The sequence below is a fragment of the Sander vitreus genome, chromosome 18 (assembly GCF_031162955.1).
Source record: "Sander vitreus isolate 19-12246 chromosome 18, sanVit1, whole genome shotgun sequence".
NCBI classification, from domain to species: Eukaryota; Metazoa; Chordata; class Actinopteri; order Perciformes; family Percidae; genus Sander; species Sander vitreus.
This window is the reverse complement of record NC_135872.1, coordinates 9542249-9563431: the sequence shown is the minus strand read 5'-3', so window position 1 is coordinate 9563431 and position 21183 is coordinate 9542249. Positions and strand designations below refer to the sequence as shown.

At 40.8% G+C, this 21183-nt stretch overlaps 1 protein-coding gene across 1 annotated transcript; it reads right to left on the bottom strand.

Moving 5' to 3' along the window:
• Positions 1-5: 5 nt before the first annotated feature.
• Positions 6-21015, bottom strand: syt14b (synaptotagmin XIVb). The gene is made up of 8 exons (XM_078275401.1): positions 21003-21015; positions 17885-17932; positions 13091-13237; positions 10494-10631; positions 8928-9184; positions 7927-8364; positions 6830-7010; positions 6-5422 (listed from the first exon to the last, which is right to left on the bottom strand). Exons 1-8 carry the CDS (start codon positions 21013-21015, stop codon positions 5106-5108), a joined length of 1539 nt encoding a protein of 512 aa, XP_078131527.1. The 3' UTR covers positions 6-5105.
• Between the last annotated feature and the right edge of the window lie 168 nt (positions 21016-21183).

The following is a 21183-nucleotide window of genomic DNA, read 5'->3' as shown; positions in this document are numbered from 1 at the left end:
CAATCTAAATAATGTCATTTAAATGTGTAAATCTCTGTCGGTGAACATTTTCCAGAACCTCTGCCTGTGGAAGATCAAACACAGACTCGTTAGTCTGAGATAGAGACAGGACCTCGACTGAAGAGTTAAACAGGTTGGCCCAATCATGTTTAGTAGTGTTACCTGTTCAAGAAGGAATTTACTTCAGCGGTCACCATAATGCCTCAAATTTGTCACGGAAAACCATCCACCATTTTGTTATGCTTACAGGATCTGCACTCTTTGATGAGTGTTTACAATGGCCTGTTTTTTATGCTATAGGGTGTTTACTAATGTTTGTAATATTGGTCCGAGGTTGAAGTAGTCATGTTTAAATGTGATAATATTAACCAAACAACGGTTACAATGTCCCTTAAACAAACTCAATAATCATAGCTGCCAAAATCAACAAAAAAATATTTTTTGATGTCTAATTAAGGTTGTAATTATAAAGAAGATTAAATGTACTATTAGGATTGGTTAAAAAAAGAAAAAAATGTTTAGAGGGAATAGCTTGACATTTTAGGAAATACAATTATTTGCTTTCAGGCGGGGAGTTAGATGAGAAGATGTATATCTAGTGCTGGGTATCGGTACTCGATAACTACAATAACTCAGTACCAAGTGGTATGGAAACTTCTCCAAACGATACCTGCATTTGATTCTTTTTGGACCCAGATATAGAAAAAAAATGACTCTGTAGGGTTTTGTTGGCAAGCGTTCTTTGATTTAATGCAAGAGGCCCACTACCACTACCGCAGCAGCTACAGCCCATATAGTCTGTGGTGTGGTGAAGTCAAGCGCAGCACATTTGACAACTTGTTCGGCTTGCCGAGATGCCATTAAAAACGTTGGAAAGTACGGCTATACTACACGCCTGTGGCATCTGATAAAAATAAAAGCATTAAAATGCAGAAGTATTATTTCAAATGAAGTACTCTATTGTTATCGGTATAACTAACGATATTAAGCCCTACCTTTACCTCTCTCTCCAATCTGTCTGGTTAGACTGAAAAAACAGCTAGCCTGGCTCTGTCCAAATGTACCAAAATCTGCCTGTCAGCACCTCTGAAGCTCACTAATTAACATCTTGTTTGTTTAATCCGAACAAAAAACAATGTGTAAAAATGAAAAGCTTTTCCCTGTTTCCAGTCTTTGTGCTAAGCTAAGCTAACTGGCTGCAGGCTGTAATGTTTAGCCTTATATTTAATGAATAGATATTCTTATCTAACTCTCCACCAGAGGGCAAATAATTCATGTTTGCCAACATTTCAACTATTCTCTTTTATATATTGCCAGCTCTGACTGTGCGACAGAAGTATTCGATATGTCCCGCCATGTTCATGTCAGCCCCCTGTATAGAACTTCCCCAGCTCAGACAGAAACGTCACTTTACAGTGTCGCCATATTGGTTTCACTTTTTTTACCATTGCTTGATGAATGTTTTCCTTGCCAAATAGGTACGATGTCTGCTGCTTTACAGCATCATTTGCAGGGTGCACAGTGGGAGTGGTTGCTGAAGGGATGCAGATTGGCACATCAATATCCACTCTGCATGGTACTTTAGTTATTTAGGAGTTGATTGTTCAAGCCCTTCCCATCATGTATTATGATTCCAAAGTCCTTTATTTGACCAGACTTAATTCCTGTCATTTGAACAAAAGATTGGCTTAAAAAGGTGTGACCTAGAAAAACTGTGAGGATGCTTTTATGAAACAAAAACTCTCATAAGTCCATGGTTCCTGTATATTTATTGAATATATTATTAAAAAAGATTTTTTAAACTGATAATGACACATTCAATAAAATGACATTCAATAAAATGACAAGACATTGTAGTTTATTATTCCTTATCGCAAAGAGGTCCCAACCTGATAGAGCCGTCAGCTTATTTCATCGCCAAGGAAAACTAGCTCGTGCCACTGAATGCTTGACTGACCTGGGAGCAGCACTCAGGCCGATGACCTGGTTCTTAGGAAGCTCCATCTGTAACAGAATGTTATAAACTGAGCTTCTGCAACAGTCAGTGGACACGCAGTAAAGTCTTGTCTTTAAAGACAAATCTCTACCTGCTCCAGGTGGCTGCTGCTGCCGTTGCTGCTCTCAGGCCCCTCAAGTGAAATATATTTGTTCAGCATGTTTAGCTAAAAGGGACAAATGAAGAGCCAAATTCCTAATTACACTGGTGTAAAATAGCAATACAGCCAAAACAAATCCAAATGTACACTCCTGCTGCACCAGACTTGGAAAAACCTAACCTCCTAATCTCATCACACCTGAACACCTTTATTGGAGCTCCGGGGGCCTCGTAATTACCTGGCTGATGAAACCTGTCCTGGGGCATAAAAAGGATCAGCTGGTATTTTGAAAGTCGGAACCTCCCATGCCTCCAGTCCCTGGTTTCCCCCCTCTAGGGTCTGTGGCACAGCTGGTTTTCCATGGCTCAGATCAGGATGCCTTTCCCTGGAAGGCTGCTAGGTCACTCTGCTAGGTGTTGGGAGTTGTGAAACTATGTGCTCCTGGGTCTGATCCACCACTTTGTGCGAGGCTCCAGCCACCTGCAACGCTGCTTGCGCTGTGCCAGACTGATGATGATGACTGATGACAGTGTCAAACATACCACTGAAGGCCAAATTAATGGAAATAAAAACTCAACATTGGTAAAACATTATCTGACTTATGGCCTCATTATTTTCTCCATATTTACAAAACACATTCCTGCACACTTTGACTATTTGATAATGTCTTAAAATAAGTAAAGTAAATCAGAGCTTTAGAATTTGTTTGACCTTTTGGAAAACAGGTTTTATTTGCCTCTTTTTTTCGACAGCTTGCTCGATGAGAAGATTGTGATGTCAGTGTTGTGAAAATGAGGCTACAGCTAGCAGCTAGACAGCTTAGCATAAAGACTTGACACATGGGTAAATGGCTGGTCTGGCTCAGGAAACAAAACCGCCTACTAGCACCTCTAAAGCTCATAAAATAACACATTAAATATGTTTAATCCATTTAAAACCGATGTGTACAATTAGCCCTTTTACAGGGGGTTATGGGCCAGACTATTTCTTGGACAGGAACCAGCAGAAACTGCCAGGCGTTACTGGTCCGGACCATAGACTGTATATTAACAGTCTATGGTCCAGACTGAGAAATGGTCTAGTACATAACTGTTAACTCCCTGTGCAACGACAAATGATCCGTAACAACCGAAATGTAAAAACGACAAACAAGATACAATATGTTACTTTAGAGATGCTGGTAGGCGGATTTTTACTCTTGTTTCCTGTCTTCATGCTAAACTAACCGGCTGCTGTCTGTAAGTGTAAGCTAACTGTTAGCTTCATATTTATGAGACAGACATGAGAGCGGTATTAGTTTTTTTTCCCAAAATGTTAAAAATATTCCGCCAATAGTTGTAAATGCTGGTAATGCACAAATTGTGCAAAATGCAAGCCAAACTTGGGACGAATGCACACCATTGGCTGTTATTCCCATTTCTGGAATCAAAAGCCAATTGTTTATCTGGCAGGAATGCTAGACATCTGGTTTTTACTCATCTTATAATGAATAAAAAATTGGATTTGTAGAACTTTTGCCCCTCAAGAGAACTGAAGGGGCGAGGTGTGGTTGCAACACCCTTAACCCAGAGGAGAGGTTCAGATCTGACATCACTGGGACAATAAGAAAGAAAAATGCATCCCAAACCTCTTGGCTTCAGCCAGCGGAAAGAGGAGAGAGGGTTTCACACTTCTGACTGAAACACGGGGTGTGGCTGTGTAGTCTTCAGTAGTCTTTTTCTTTTTTTTTCTTCTTTTTTCTGACACATAGCTTTTCTTTTCTGATGAGGGTTAAAGATTGGCTTTGTTCCAGATGAAAACAGCCAGCGCAGGTATAACCAGATTTCTCATACTTCTGGACAATGTTTTCATTTATTTTAGCTTGTATTTAATAATCTCTCATCGATTCACTTGTAATCAGAAAGTATGATTTACTTTTTTTTTATATATACTGTAATTTCATTTTGCCACTCCAACTCACTTCACAACCTACACTGCTCTCTCGGCCTCAGCCAGGATTATTGGACTGCGCAGGCTTTTGCATATTCCTCCTCAGCGGGAAGCACCGTGTTTCTGCATGAATGAACATGGCTGAGTTGTCAGAAGGCTGAATGGAAACAGGCTCAATCTGTATTAAACAGGAAAGGAAGCTGTTCTTTGATACCAGTGGCATGCAGAGCTGTGTCCAATTCTGTAAGAGACTCAGGACAGAATTTCATTCCTCTCGTTTAAAATGGCATCAGATGCATAGTGTACCGATTTATGCAAGACCACATTTAAAAAAAAGAAAAGCTGGCTTGCATACCCCAGAGAGACACCCATACATCTGGTAAACCATTTGACTGATAATCCAAAAACATAAAAGGGGAAACCTATGAATGGATCTTGCATAATGTCATGTGCATGTAAACAAACTGTACAAAGCATAGCTTGTAAGCATAGTTGCAGCATGTTGTAGGCCCTTTGTAACAGTCTTTTCATTGCCTTCTCTTTTGTCAATGGCTATGACTGATAGAGAAATGTCTGGTATGCTGGTGGCAGCTGAAGTCCAGAGAAGCCCAGAAGAGACAGGGAGGAGTCCGCTAGTCATGGACCGAGCTCTTTGGTCCAAGATTCAAAAACAGAAAACATTGTCCTGTAAACTGTCAGTGTACATGCAGATCTTGCTGTAGGCAGAATTACTGGAAAACCTCCTCGTGTTCTTGGTTAGTTCAGTAATTATAATGTCATTCATTTGCAGTCTGCCACTGCCTTTTTCTGTCATTAAAAAGGCTGGTGTTGGAGCTTACACCTCCACCAATAAAATCAGTCTGTCGCCCTCAGAGAGAAGTGGCAGATTAAAGGGTATTCATGCAGTCTCTGGCAGGAAACCCATGCCTGCCCTCACACACCTGTAAGCAACACACACACACACACACACACACACACACACACATCACACATCACACATCTCACAAGGTGCTTCCTGCTCCCCCCAAACTCTGACCAGTCAGGGAATGTTGTTAATGTCACTCTGCATAAATAGCCCTCCTATGTGTCGGTAAGTGTGTGCCAGTGGCAGACCTGCTGTCCCTCCGCCACTTTCATCTCTGTCCAGTGGGCCTGCTGCTCCTCGCCGGTGCTGTTGAGGCCCAGGGAGACCCAGCCCAGCCTCTCCCTGGGCCTCATGCTGCTCCGGCGGCAGAACACAGACAACACCAGGGACACCTCGGACAACTGGAAGAGCGCCACCTGGAACAAAAACGTCTCCTTGTAGGTGGGGTTGGGCTGGCCGCGGCACACAGCCGTTTTACACTTGGACATCTCTTTCCCCTTGGAGTCCAGCATGGTCAGCTTCACATAGGTGTCTGAAAGAAGGGTGTGGGAGAACGGTGAGAGAGTGCCATCAAGTGGTGGGATATCAGTAATGCAACAAACTGTACAGCAGAGGTTTTATATAGGTGTATGTCTTCTCTAATGAAAGAACAATGTACTCCCTGCAAGCAGAGTCAGTGTATGGAAGTAAATCAGAAGTTAGTGAAGACCAGGATAGAAGACCAGTACTTTACATTAATTAGTGTACATTTTTAAAAGGTCAGGTCCCAAAAGTATATATTTTTTCTCACTTATCCCTATTGGTATCTAGCCATGAAGATAGTTTCAGTTTCATTTGCCCAGGTTTTTTTTTCAGATGTCTGTCTCTGAGATTTTGTGTTTCATTTGTGGTGCTTACAGCATTATAAATGACTGTGGACAATTTCAAGTCCTAAAATCTGTTCACAATGAGGTCTGGATTATTCAGAGTAATAAGGACACTAATTCCGTTAAATTTAAAAGTTACAGGCTGGAGAAGGGAAGCTTAGTTTAGACTGGAAACAGCCAGCCTGACTCTGTCCAAAGGTGAAAAATCAGCCCATTCGCTCCTCTAAACTTCACGGATTAACATCTTATAAATTATAGTTGCTTATATTTCCTGTATTTGTTTAATATCTGTATAACAACTTACCTATAAAATGTCAAGTCATTTATTTTCTTTACCTTTGGACAGAGCCAGGCTAGCTGTTTTCTGTCTCCAGGCCGTAGCTTCATACTTACATGAGAGTGCCCCTATGCAAGAAGGCAAAGAAGAGCATTTCCCCAAATTTTTAACTATTTTTTTGAAGGAAATGGAATTTGTCAGTGCTACGGACTGATAAGACTTTATCCAATGAACCAAATATGTGCAGTTTTGGGCCCAAACCATAAAACATTCTGTTCGCATATTTCAAATATTTCTAACACTGATTAGATTACAGGTAATTCACTGCTGACTTACCTCTCATGATATAAAGCTGCCCCCCTACGAAGTGTTTTATACAACAGAACAGACCATCTGTGGCACACACCACGGCACACAAAGTTGGAAAGAAGAAAGAGAGGAAACAGTTTGAAGATACACACCAGAAGGTCAGCTTTCATGGGAACTCTGATAAGCAGCAATTGCTTCAGCATTATGGCTTTAATCACTTCCATTATAAAAAAAAAAAAGCTGGTACTGTTGCCAGAAAACATTTAAATGTAATGGTGCACAATTAGTTTTTGTTACATGCTGCTGGCAGTCTTGCCCATCTGTTTTGCTGAAACAATTGCTTAGTCTATCAGCACACGCTGGAGAAGCAACATTACAAGGGAGAATTTCACTGAAAGGAAAATTGACATTGTCACTCAGCACCTCATTCCAAACTGGCACAAAACCCAAGAATGAAACGATTTAACATGGAAGCTTTTGTACATACTGACGGGTTTATCAGACGCTGTGGTTTTGAAGTGGCTTCCCTGGATGACCTCAGCAGATAACTGTCCCGTGGCAGAGTTGTAGAGGAGACCCAGGAGGATCTCTGGCAAGGAAGAGTCTTCAGTAGAGCGATAGGACAGAGCTCCTGCACTGCGAGACACGCTCACTACAGAGCCGCAACCCTGGCAAGATGAAACACACAGGGGATTACTCAGAGAAGAGAGAACGCTTCAGTGGGATGTTTTACAGATTGTACAAAGTCTTTGGTTTTAGGCCATAACCAAAAAACAAGACATTCCAAGGTCATTCTTCATCTAAGAGAATCAGGTAACCAAATTACATAAATCTTTTTAAATAAAAACTTTTTTGCTACATTAGCGGTTGGCTCTAGTGATGTCAGTCCACCATTTACGTTCAGACAGAAATATCTCAATACAAATGAGATGGATTGCCTTCAAACTTTTTTTTTTACTGAATTTCGTGTTCCCCAGAGGATGAACCCTACTGATTTTGGTAATCCTCTGACTTTTTCTCTAGCGTCACCATGAGGTTGACGTGTGGCTTTTTTTGTAAAATGTCTCGAACAAACTACTGGATGGACTGCCATGAAATTTACAGATATTCATGTTCCCTCCAGGATGGTCTCGCCTTGCCAGACCATCCTCCATATTGGAATTATAAACTCCAGTCGATTTATGAGGACTATGGTTAACTGCTCCTCAGATCTCTGCAGGGTAAATCCAGACAGCTAGCTAGACTATCTGTCCAATCTGAGTTTTCTGTCGCAGGACTAAAACAACCTTTAAACGTACACCTTCCACCAAAACAAGTACCTTCCCGAGGCTATTTTGCAGCGGCACCGTGGCTTTGTCCGGCGCTTAGTGCCACCCATGATGATTGTGATTGGTTTAAAGAAATGCCAATAAACCAGATCACGTTTTTCTCCCATCCCGGAATGCTGTGGGGACTAGCCAGACCCTCCTCCGCGAACGCTGTGGAGGAAGGTCTGGCAATGCGAGACTATTGTCAAACCAATATCTCAATGCTTCAGATGAAACTATGCACAGTGCAAGATAGAAATTCACAAAGTGTTCTCACTGTAAGTTCAGAGCCCTGCTCCAGGGTGACAGGTAGAGCCATCTTGCCCTGCAGGTTGAGCTTAGTCAGGTAGAACACCTTCTCTCCCAGGACCTTCTCCTTTTTCATCCGCCGGATGCTGTACAGGCGGAAGCGAACAGCGTAGTCCCCCAGGGCCTCCTGTTCCACCCTGGAAAACTTGAATGTTTCTGTGAAGACTGGACACGGACCCTTCTGCACGCCCGTCTTGGCCCGTTGCTTCTTGGTGGGCAGCAGGACCAGGTGGACCTGCCACGCAATGTTGCCCGTCTGTTTGAGAGCAGGGATGTCTGTCGCCGCGGTGACTGTGACGGCCAACCACTGCTCACCGGAGTCGTACTCGAAGGCGACGTCCAGCGTGCCGTATTTGCCAAGTGGCTCTGGCTCGTAGGCTGTAGGGAGCTGGGAACCAGAGCCGTCCTGAGGGAGGAAAGAGAGAATCAGAGTAGTGAAGGAAGAAAAAAAGCTGAGTATAAAAGAGAAGGGAATCTGAAGCGTTAGAGAGACCTTCATCTTCTTCCTGAATAGTATTAGGTAAGTTCATTTATTTATTTACTATTTATGTCCCCAGCAGTCTTATATAAAATTGAATTTGAAATGCTTTCTGGCACTGAATGTATGTTTAAAGCTTGTAGGTTTTTACCGATTTTCTCTAAGAAAATTAGGAAGAAAAGAAAAATCTGTTTAAAATAATTTCCGCGCACATTTTCTGTCCCCACGCATTCAAATATTGTTGTATTTTTCCTGCTGACACAGTCATGACACATGAAGGGTGAACCGAATGACACTTACTAAAAGAAGCGTTATGTCATAAAGGTAAAATGATTGTTTATAATGTTTATGACACACGTTCATGACAGTGTCATGTCACTCTTATGTAGATACCTTCAAGTAAAGTGTAACCAGATATTCTGTGGGACCAGTAGAGACTGCATCAATGCTGGTACATTTGTTTTCCTCTTAAACAAGTTGAAGTTTCTCACCTCTGGTCCCAGCACAGCGGTGCTGTCACTGGGAATGTCCTCCCCACAGCCTTTGTTGAGGTAGCTCTCAGTGTCCTGGTCCACACTGGCGTCACTGGAGCAGCGGGGGCTGTCGCAGTGCTGGGGGGACGACCCCCTCCGGACCCCTCGCTCCGAGCGGGAACGAGAGGACACGCGTGGCGCCGAGCCCTCGTCCTGGTACGGAGGAGGCTGGGGATCACTGAGGGAGGAGTTCTTTATTCTCTGGATGCTGCTGGCTGCTTTCAGAAGAGTGACAGAGAGGGATACAGAGGGAGTAATGTAATACGAGAGGTGTGTTACTGGAGACATACTGTGCTCTGCAGATATACTCATTATGTATGCAACATACACATACAGTCGACCACAGAGTCATGTTAACCTCTTAAATTGTGCCAGACCCACAGGTGAGTCCATCCTTTTAAACAAATGAAAAAAGCCTAGAGTAAATCAAACTCACAGGATTACATTTTAAATTGTTGTTTCAAGAGGTCATTCCATGTAATGAATAAATATTTGACTCTGTGTAATCATCATGTAGGTTCAATGAAGTGTTGGAAAAAGGCACCTAGAGAATAAGTAACTGTGTATTGTTGTACAATGTAGTAATTTTAAATACAATTAAAGGAATAGTTCCACCTTTTGGGAAATATGCTTATTCGCTTAGATGAGTCAATACTGCTCCATGATGTGGGAGTGAAAGGTATCAATCTTTTCATCTAATAAATAAGTGTATTTATCATAATGTCAAAAGTTAAGATTACATTTTGGGGGTGAATCAGGAAAAAAAAATATATGGAAAAATGGAAAAATAATATATAAATAAGTAATAATGATATCTTTTCTTCATAGAGCACTTTTATAAGATACTTAAAGACGCTTTACACAAGTAAAAGAAAAAGATCCTAAATAAGTAAAAACACACTGAAGGCACAAGGGAGCCTGGGACATTAAGTGCAGTTCTACAACTTTGAGTAACTTCTTGAACATGACTTTAAAGTTACATGAGGGCTCAATAGAGACTCAATAGAACCTCCTTCAGGAATATTATATAGAAATATAATAGGGACAGACAGTACCAGGACGTGTAAGATGTAAAAATATCTAACTGATATTAATGTTGTCATTGTTTTAACGTAGGGTGCAACATCAATAAAAGTTGTGAAAGTGAAACTAAACAAACAATGGTACTTTGTACACAGTAGTTAGAATGTAGAACTTATTATTATTATTAAATCATAGTTTTTACATCTTAAAACTGTGTGTATACCTCTACATAGCTCTATAAAGCCATTTTTATGTATTTAATTGTAAGAATCTTTGTTGTTCTACAGTTTATCTGTCTTTATATTCCTTGTTATGGTATATTATTGCTGTAATTGTATCACTTTACACTATCTTTTTAGGTTATGTGTTTTGTGATCCATAACTATTTTCTTCATATTTTATCTAATTCATTATCAGTGTGTATTGTAACCTTTATGTTTTATGATCTACAGTGTATGTGTTCTTTTAAATAAAGTTTGGCATAACTATGCACATTCTCACCCCGTTCGCTGGAGGCTTCACTGCTGTAGCCTCCCTGTTCAGTGGACTGTTTGCGTTTGTTTCTCCACGCAGAAGTTGGGTTCTGCTGGGCCACGGCCTCGGGCCCTCTGTCCTCCTCGCTGCCTGATAAAACTCCCTCTGGACAGAACGGAGACTCTTGTTCAAACATTACATTCATCTCACAAACATAATATGGCGTGTTTAACCCTTGTGTTGTCCTCGGGTCATAGTTTTTCATGTCAGAATATATATATATGTGTTTCTTACAACCAAATTGCCCAAAAATAACTTGGATGCATGGATGTACATTGTATGGAAGCCATACAACATTCTTTTCAGCTAACATGAAAGCTATAGTGTGTAGTTTCTGTCGTCTAAGTAATGACAACAGAATTGTCGGCGCGTCCACATGATACAAGCCTTCCATGACCGCACACGCGCCCCCACCCCTCCTCCACGCAGTTGCTAGTAGCCAAAGACGACACGGAGAATTAAAAAACATGATGAACTCTTCAGAAGCGGTAACTATCTTCACTTTAGTTTCTGCACGGGAAAGTCACTGGACGCCACAATCTTCTGAACATAGACATACTGAGAAATACAGAGAGAGCTGCGTGGAGCTGATAGTCTTAATTAGCTTTGTAGCAACTCATTTGGCAATGGCTGGAATGTAACGGACGTTCAATAATATCAAAAAGTTACACACTAACGCTTTAGTGATTACTTCCATTAAATTTTGGGTGTTTTATTCAATTTCATAGCAATTAAAAAAAAAAAATGTTTTTCTAATGTCTCCTGAATAAACTTTGACATAAACGGTGATTCACTCAACATCCTCTGATCTTACCTATCAGTCAGGGTTTTTTTTTTACTCAAAATAAGTATAATGTCATTTAAATTAGGTTAATTGACCATGAATTTCAAAAATGTTGAAAAAAGTGACAAAAAAGTTTAATAAAGCATTTTAAAAAAGCGACAAAAACACTTGGAAAAGCGCCAAAAAAAGTTAATTTTCAAGTTTGACCCCGAAGGACAACACAAGGGTTGAATAAATGACGAGAACCAAGATGCAGATGCACAAACTGTCACACAGCACTCTCAAAAGGGTAATTTCAGGGCAAGGGTAATATTTGAGGAGTTTGAAAACCAGAGAAGAAAAAGAAGAGACCCAGGCAGTCAAATGGAAGCAGCACGCCACGCCATCTAACCTTGGTTTCCTTTCTTTTTCTTCTTGCATTTCTTCCCTTTCTCCTTCTTTTTCTCCACGTCCGAGGCGTCCTCCGATTTCTTCGACCCCTCCTTTTCTCCTTTCCTCTTCTTCTTGTCTGACTTTGTCTTTTTCACTGTTGAAGAAGACCTAGAAAGCTCAGCCTCTTCCTCGTCATCTACCTCTCTCTCAAGGCAGTCTGCCACCTCTTCCTCTTCTTTTGGCTTTTTCTGTTTTGATAACCTGCTTTCAGTCTCAGGACCAGGTGATGGAGGAGGTTCGACGCAGTCATCATCGCCTCTTTGCTGAGCGGCGGGGTGGTCTCCGCTGTCACTCGCCTTTCTGCCCTGTCCACTACTGGTGTTGGTTTTCTCTAAAGCATCAGCTTCCTCCTCTTGCTCTCCATCTGGGGATTCCTCTTTGTTCTTCTGTGCCTTGGCTTCTTTCTCCAGCTGCTTTTCTCTCCTTTCTTTTCTCCTCTGCTCTTTCTTCTCCTGCAGCTCCATCTCCTCTTTCTTCCTCTTCTTTTCCTCTGCTAACTCGGCTTCTGTCTTTTTAACTCGCCAGCATCCGTCCCTCCATTCCCACTCCTGCTGGCTCGGAGCGCACTCAGCCTCTTTAGTATCACTGGACTGGTTGGTCTTTGATGCTGCGTTGCTGGCCTTCCTTCCTCCTTCCTGTGCTGTGGAAGTCTGACCAGACTCCTGGCCACTGTTTTCCACATCTTCCTCATCTTGCACCTTGCTGATGATAGTGGTGACCTGCTCGGTCAGCTGGTCGCTGACGGCGTATGTGGCGTCGCTGACAGCGTTGGCCAAGTCGTCCACGCGGCTGGTGACTGTGTCCAAGAGGGAGGAAATGTTGACAGATGGAAGGTTCTGCTGGAAGCTCTTAAAGAAGGCCATCTCTCGGCCGGGGATCCCGTCACCACACTGACTGCTAGATTAGCTCATCAGAGGCTCTGACATGGACATGTGGGTGTTAGCAGGGTGCCGTGCCAGCATCACAGTGCGTGCTGAGATCAACACGTGCATACAAACCATATGGCGATTCTAAAGATTATGATAGATGTTTTGTAACACAGTGTTTTTATATTCTCATGTTCAGACATTATAATAGGGGTTTAGAAAGCAACCAAAATAAAATGTACATTCATTTATGAACTGGGATAGAAGCACTCCAAAAATACAAGAAAATGTAAAAACTGTTGCCTTAGTTTAGTCACAAGTTCAGCCTCTACCTAACGTTTTACACATTTCATTCTCATCCTTCATGCTTTTCCCCCAATACTAACTTCTCTTTTGTGTGCATGCGTGCATGCGTGCGTGCGTGTGTGTGTGTGTGCGTGTAAATTCTGCCACTGCAGTACATCTTTATGTGTGTTGAGTACCTGGCTGGTTGTTCTCATAGCCGCTGAGATGTGACAGATCGGCAGGACTCTCCACTGACAGCTTGTTGCTGAGGTAAAGAAAAAACAGAGCCATCAACGCCATGAAGGCTGCAATGGAAGACAGGACACCCAGAAGCTCAGGAGAGACTGAGGAGGAGAAGAAGAGAAATAAAGAGGGAGGGAAGAAGAGAGACGGGGGAGGAAAAGGAAAGGAAAGACAGACAGAGAAAGAGAAAACAAAATAATTAGACTAAGACAAACATAATACTGATTATGGATGTATGTAACAGTTACATTTCCAAACCAAGTCTTTCGTTTTTAAGACAAAATGACTATAAATAAAAATAAGCACACATGGCTGCAAGCTAAAAAATGCTATTTTGAACAAAATGCTTTTAAGGATGTAAGCAACCCCACATTGATACCACAAATAGCTATATTTGATGATACACATCTTATGTTGGAATCAAACTCCCCCAATGTTGCCTTGTCAGGGGAGCATTAGCTATTGTGCTTTTAAACAGTCTGTGGTTGTTCCACTGCAAAGGCAAACCAGATACAATCTACAGCAGTGTATGTAGGCCAACCATACTTCATGTTACCATGCAGCTCTGCACTGCTGATGTGCTATTTTTATGAGAGCCTCAAAGGGGCTGTGTCTAACTGATACGTACACTTGGTAAACCAGCCAAAACCGCACTGGGCCTGCACTTAATAGGCTGCAATACAGACACACCGCAGTGTAATAGATGAAAAAAGAGGACACTAGTGGACAATAAAGCATGAATGGTATTTCTAAAGACCAAATGTCTCAGTGGAAAGGGGGCTTGTAAAATTAAGCACACTGCAAGCAAGCCTCTGTGATGTGCGGTGTCTGGATCTTAAGTTACTTGAGCCACATAATACAGTTTTTTGATCCTATGGACATATTGAACAATGATTCACCAATGAGACACCAATCTTAGAGGCTTTGCACGCCCACACAATTGTGTTCAACTGGCTGTTTAACCCCTCCCCTGAGCAGCAATTGTCCAATTGTAGCTTAGCAACCGTAGGCAAGATGTGGATTTCTCCAAATGTTGGCGGTGAGTATGGTGCTGTAGAGCAATACTCATGCATTTAAAGAGTTTGAAGGGTGGTGTCTTTTTTTTGCATTTCGAAAAACCAAAACCACAAGAACAAAACAGTTAAAGAAGGGATTAAAGCATGTGTTTCTTTGCTCTAACATGAGCTGCAAAAGTTAGCATGTCTGGCTAACTTACTACCCGCTATAGTAACCTACAGTTACTTCCAAGGCCAAGGGTTGACATAATTACATTAGTTTGTGTGGTTATTAGAAAAAAACTCCGTTCATAACTAGCACATCCATTGGGTCATATTTTCTCACTGTGTATTGGATGCTATCAGTGTTTAGGCTTGCTCTGTATTGGATTTGGGAAAGTTTACAGCAACCCTAGCCAATGTTAGTCTTGCAACATAAGCACTCATTTGGAGTCGTGTTTCTGGCCACCCAACGAATGTAAGTCCACTATTCATCATCCTTTAAGGTCTCTTTTGTCATCCACCAATCCTGAGAGAAATATCTGACTCTGTAGCTGCTAAATGCTGCAATATGTTCACCAGCTAGTCGCTAACTTTGTCTGTCTCCTGTTTGGTGCTGAGCAGTTTTGTTGTTGTTGCCTGCTACTGATGAGAGCATTGAAACTGAACCACAACAATGAGCTCAAAGATGCTAAAACGCTTCGTAGAGCTGATTAACTGTAGAATTGGGTGATAATTCTCTGTGAATTCATCACTACGAGCGACCCCTTTACCATAAGGCCGGCTGTGTGGCGTGAGCGTGTCAGCTGCATGGCGTGTCCGTTTTTTTTTCGGCTCCCATATTAACAGGTTAGAGCTTGCACACTGCCTGCGTGACACACATGTCTCAGGCGCGGCTCGAGCCGCGCCGAAAACAAAGAAATAGGACCGACGCCTCTTTTTCACGCAACACGCAAGCGTGTTGTAAGCGTTTCCAGGCAAAATAGAATACGAAAATATGTTTATATGTCATTTTGACACAAATACATTTAATAAATAACATTTTGATGTTTGAAAGTCTCTAGGTTTTGACATAAATGCAGATATAAATGTAATTTAAAAAAATAATAATAAATAATTATCGATTTTCTAATATTGCACCTGTCAATACAGAACGAAATATTCTGTAGCCTATTTTGCCGTCAATACTGCCAACATTGTCTTTGCTATAATCAAATCAGTATATATTTATGTTTAACATAGTATTTCATTTTATCAATGGGAAACATACATGTGTACAGACAAGGCTAGCAGCAGCAGCGCCGCGTCAGACACGTTTCTGGTGTGCAAAGACAGAAAACGCCACGCAGCCGCCACGCAACTGACACGCAACAGAAACGCCACGCTCACGCCACGCAGCCAGCCTAACTCATAGTCATTTGAGTCACTGATTAGTGCAGCTTTTAGGAGCCACTTGAGGTTCGTTTGGGGATGTGATATTCTATATTATTCAAACTGGCAAATGTATTCGTGATTTATTATTGCTTTTTTGTTTGTATCAGATTTTGTGACATATTTTGCATTATATGTTTCATGCTGTCTATAACACTCATTATCAATCACAATTTGGCATTCATTGTTAAATGAGTAGACAACTAGAGCTGAATCGATTAGTCAATCGATTAGTTGATTGACAGAAAATGAACTATTTGGATAATCGATTTTCAAGCAAAAATACCAAATATTCCCAAGTCCCAGCTTCTCAGTTGTGAGGCTTTGTTGTTTTTCTTTGTCTTATGTAATACAAGAAATTGATAATTGTGGGGTTTTAGGCTGTTAATGAAAGCTATTTGAAGATATTTCAACATGGCTGTAGGAACTTTGTTAGGAGCATTTTTCACCATTTTCCAACGTTTTATAGATACAGTACAGTTAATAGATCAATTGAGAAAATATACGACAGACTAATAAACATGTGTGTTAGTTGCAGCCCTATAAAAAGAGTAGAAAATAAATAAAATGGTGGTGCATTTCAGGCCAATGCATCTGGTGTAACAGACAGCCCAAATGTTGTAGCATGTGTTTTGTAGCTGGTGCTCATTTCAGAATCAACCATCACCTCTCGTTGACTTAATTGGTCAACAGTGTAAAAACTGGCATCATCCTGAGAGCACTAATGAGGAGAAGGAAAAGAGAAAAATAGAGGCATAGTTTCTCAAATCCCCCTGAACACAGACTGAACTTATGGGCAGACTTGTTTCACCATGGCAACAGGCCGAGACCACTGCAGCCTGACATCTAGCGCTGCTGCATACTGCCAAAGTGATGAATGTGTAATTCCCAAGAATGGCAAGAGAAAGTAGGAGAGAGATAAGAGAGACGATGTGGTGGCAGAGGCTTACCTTCTTTAAATGAATATCCTTTTTAAAACCAGCTGTTTCCAAAAAAAAAGCATTAGCAGTACTTCTGCTGCTACATATAGTAAATGATCTAAGAAGAGGAAAAACAAAGTTGTCCTGCTCTGAGAAGTAATCCGACATGTAATAAATCCCTTACACTTAGTCTGGGCCAGCACTTGTCAGGCTTATGTATCAACTCTCACAGCAGACAGTTGTGTTGTTTGTGCCAGAATGACCTCTGCAGCCATCAGCACAGCACAGCAGCCGCCTGTCAAAATGAACCGCTTATGGCCCTGTGCCCCGGCGGTGTGATGACACTTCATACATGGCCCTGGTCTGTAAATGTCAACAACAGCTGAATAATTTAGACACCTGAGGTAACCTGATGCCTCCGTCAATGTACACTGGAAAGTGGAGCGGTTGCAAGCCGGCTCACCCGAAACAGCTCACCCTGCTATCAGTTAGTTTTTGACCCAGCATAACAGGAAAGCCTGATATTTCTCTTAACCGCAGAAAAGATTAAAGTGATTTTTTTTTCTTTCTTTCATCCTATCCCATCCTCTCTGGGTGTGTGCATGTACAAATTGTGTGTCTGAACAGGATAAACAAGAAAATATAACCGAATAAATCTGGGTTCTTTTACTGCGTGTGAACTCAGGACTCTGAACTGAGCCTCAGGATTCAATCTGCTTTTCTTTTTTTCAAGGTAATTACTCCAGCAAGCTGAAAATAAAACATGAAATCGCAGCTACTGAACCATTCATTGTGCTCATTTAGATGAAATGTTTTTGTGACATAAAAACCAAAAAAGGGAAACAAATTATTCTGCTGTGTTTCTACATCTTTGCGATACAAATTATGACAGATATCCTCATTGTGAAAATGAACCTTCATTAATTTATTCATGTAATAAGTTCACTTTTAAGCTTCAAGACCAGTGCATACCTAACTTGGCTGTAGTTTATAAGGTATGCTTGTTTAAAAAGTAGGCAGGCAATCTGGAAATGTTGCTTACACATGGGCTTCTGATACGAAACAAAACCTCCACGCTGAATAAATCATGAACATACAGCTGCCTTCTTTTGCTAAAGTAAACCAAAACTTGATACAACATGTTTAATTCATACACAGACATTTTGCTTTCTGAAGTCTACATAGAGACACTTTCTATACACCAAACGGCAGTGAAAATTCACAGGAATAAGGGAGGTTGAGCACTAAATATTTGGATGTAGCCATCTTTGTGCTTTAAATTTAAAGTCATGTTATGGAGTACAGCCAAATACGTATGCCATTGTAAGATGAAAACAAACACACAAAAATATGCTCTGATACAGACACACAAGTGCAGTGCTCGGTTGTAACATGGCCTTACCTCGTCTGGCACAGATGAGCTCATGAACACCACAGTTCCTCCCCCCTCCTGGGAGAGAGAGAGAGATGAAAAGTTGGGAGTCAGAGGTTATACATATGATTCCATGTACTGTAGAAACATATGTCCAGGCCTCAGGTTTTAGGGAAGCTGGCAGATGGTTATGCCAACTAATATAAAACTGATTAGCCGGAACCAACTGAGAGAAAAAAAAAACTCACGATCAAATGGATAATTTTCCACATCAAGTCCACATAACTTCTCATCCAACTCTTGGCAGAGAAAGCGAATAAGTGTATTTCCAAAAATGTTGAGGTATTCCTTCAAAATATGCTGTATATTCAGGGGTAGAGTACTGAAACTAACTCTAAACACATAAACGTAACACTGTAAGCCATCTGTAACCATCTCTAAAGCAGAAATAACTTTGAACTCTTTTATTTCTCTCTCTAAATGGGTCAAAATTGTGCTAAAGCCTATTAATGAAATACATTATTCATATTAAATGCAGCGATTATTACTTCAATGAATCTTTCATAAGATCTAAAGTAATCATTTAGTAGTAATTGTGTTTTCAAACATGAAGGCTTAAATGCTGTCTGAATATGGATGCATTTATGTCTGTATTTATTAGTCTAAAAGTAGTCAAATGTAATTATAAAGAGCTTTGAAATGGTGAAATCATATTATAAAACACTCACAATGTGTGGGGTTAATGTAAACTCCCTCTCTGGTTGCTAAAAAACATGAAATTATCAGATTGGAATAACTGAGGCCATGACCTGTGTGACCTAATTATCACCAATTATTATGATCTTTTTACATTAACTGGAAATATGTTAAAGTGCTCATATTATGCTCATTTTCAGGTACATAATTGTATTTAGAGGTTGTACCAGAATAGGTTTATGTGGTTTAATTTTCAGAAAACACCATACTTTTGTTGTACTGCACATTGCTGCAGCTCCTCTTTTCACCCTGTATGTTGAGCTCTCTGTTTTAGCTACAGAGTGAGACATCACACTTCTGTACCATATTTGTTGGGAGTTGCACATGCTATATGGCTAGTTAGTCAGTTGCAGAGTATGAGGGAGTGCCATGCTAGCAGCTAGGTGAACATTATAACGTGTTACAAAGTGACGCACGTTTGTCACGGAAGTAAAGGCTGGACTACAATAGAGCTGTTTGGAGCAGTTTGTGAACAGTGTTTTCTCTGGATGATAAGTCCCTTTGGGCTGGACATTGGGCATTTCACTTTGTAAACCTATAACGTGCACATAAAGATAGATAACACAATAAAGGAAAGGGGAAAAGCCCAAAAGCGTAATATGAGCACTTTAAGGTTGAACTAATTTCCCTCCACAATCTCCTTCACAATCCCTCTGAGGCTTCATTTAATGAAGGATACTGACACTTGTATCACCCTCACACACATTCACACACCCACAAGCTTATGCACATACACACATACGTTCACACGTTTATCTCTCTTGGCTCGACACCACAGTATTTAATGATTCAGGTATCTACAGTGTGGCAGAAGCAGATCTAGGCTTAGTAACATTTGAAATTTTGGTCTAAATTACATTGTGTCAGTGTCTTGATTTTGAAAAACAATGTTTTCCTCCCCTAAACTCCACTTGTCAAATTACACAAATCATCTATAGAGTTACTGTATCACTGGAGATATTTCAAACCTATGAGAGTAGACCAAAAAAAGGACAAAGGCTGCTTTACTTTAAAACCATCATCACGATGACAATTTACTGATGGTTTTAAAGTAAAACAGCACTTTGCAGATTAAATGTAAAATGTAAAATAAAATATGTTTTGGAGTAATACAACAATATCTGCTCTGTCTGTTTTTGGAGTAACTCTGGTCTTCTAAAAAGCCATCAAGCAAATCAAATCGGTTTAGAGAAAAATCTATTCGGTTGTGATTCTTCCAAAAAAGGATTTCTGATTACTTTAAGATGCTTGATGATCGGCTCAAAACAATAAAATCACATGTAGTCCTATGAAGTGCAACACCATTGTGGCACGTCCTTCTGTCATCTAGGTCGAATTGATTCACATAAATACATTTTAAGACATTGTAGGCCTACTCTGATTCTAATAATAATATATACATACAAAAATCGATTATATATGGATATATATATATAATCCGATTTTATATATATATATATATATATATATATATATATATATATATATATATAATATTGTATAATACTCAATCGAATCTAAGATTAAGTATTTAATGTGTCCCCTGTACAACTGGTGAGTCACTGGTGATATGTCTTTATGAAACCTTACCCCCTCCTTTTCTCTCTCAGGTGGTGTATCAACAAACACGAGTGCACGCATGGCTGCACGTGACACAATAAGAACAGTGCCTACGGGACAGGGTAAGGCACGCGCCTACTCTGCATCTTTTTTTTGTCGCTGCTCGGTGTCATGTGATCCGGTCACTTTCACTAAAACCTTGAAGAGACACTTATCCATCGCATGGATGTATCCATCGTCGTTGTACACATTGCCCATAGAGCTTAGGGAGAATATCAACAGCACGCGCATCCACAAAAATAACGGTTATTTGACAACAGTGGTTGAACTCAAACCGTTCTTTAACATTACACCATATTAATCCGCCAGTTGATGGTAGTTCTTTCACAGTAGCAAAATAAAGTAGTTTCCATATGATGCTAAGTAGCAGCCTGCTGTGATTTTCGGTTATAGCAAAAGGAAGAAGAAATTAGGCTATATTTAATCGCTTTCAAAACAGGCTGTCTTAATCGAATATTTTGCATAAACGTGACTTTGTCAATCAAAGCACCGGGACTATCTGTGTCCACTTTAGCATCACTTCACGCGGCTGAGAGAGCACGCGCGCATCCCATGAAGGGATCACAACATTCCTGCATCAGCATCAGCCTCGTGCCGCTAGCTGTCCCAGCTCCGGAGCACTGCGGTACTCACGTCGTGATTTAAAAAAAAAAAAAAAAATTTAAATGACAGACTTCTGTAATATAAAACATTTTTTTTAAACAACGTTCTCATTCTGTTTCGAGCAAAGTTTCACACGAGCCCCGCAGGACACCTGAGACCGAGTACTTACCGTCAATCGCCATGATGCTCCGTCCCGGACTCTACCAACTGTGGGGGAGGGAGGGGGGGAGGTCATTCATTCATGTGCCAGTGAGTGGACTGTGTGTGTGTGTGTGTGTGTGTGTGTGTGTGTGTGTGTGTGTGTGTGTGTGTGTGTGTGTGTGTGTGTGAGAGAGAAAGAGAGAGAGAGA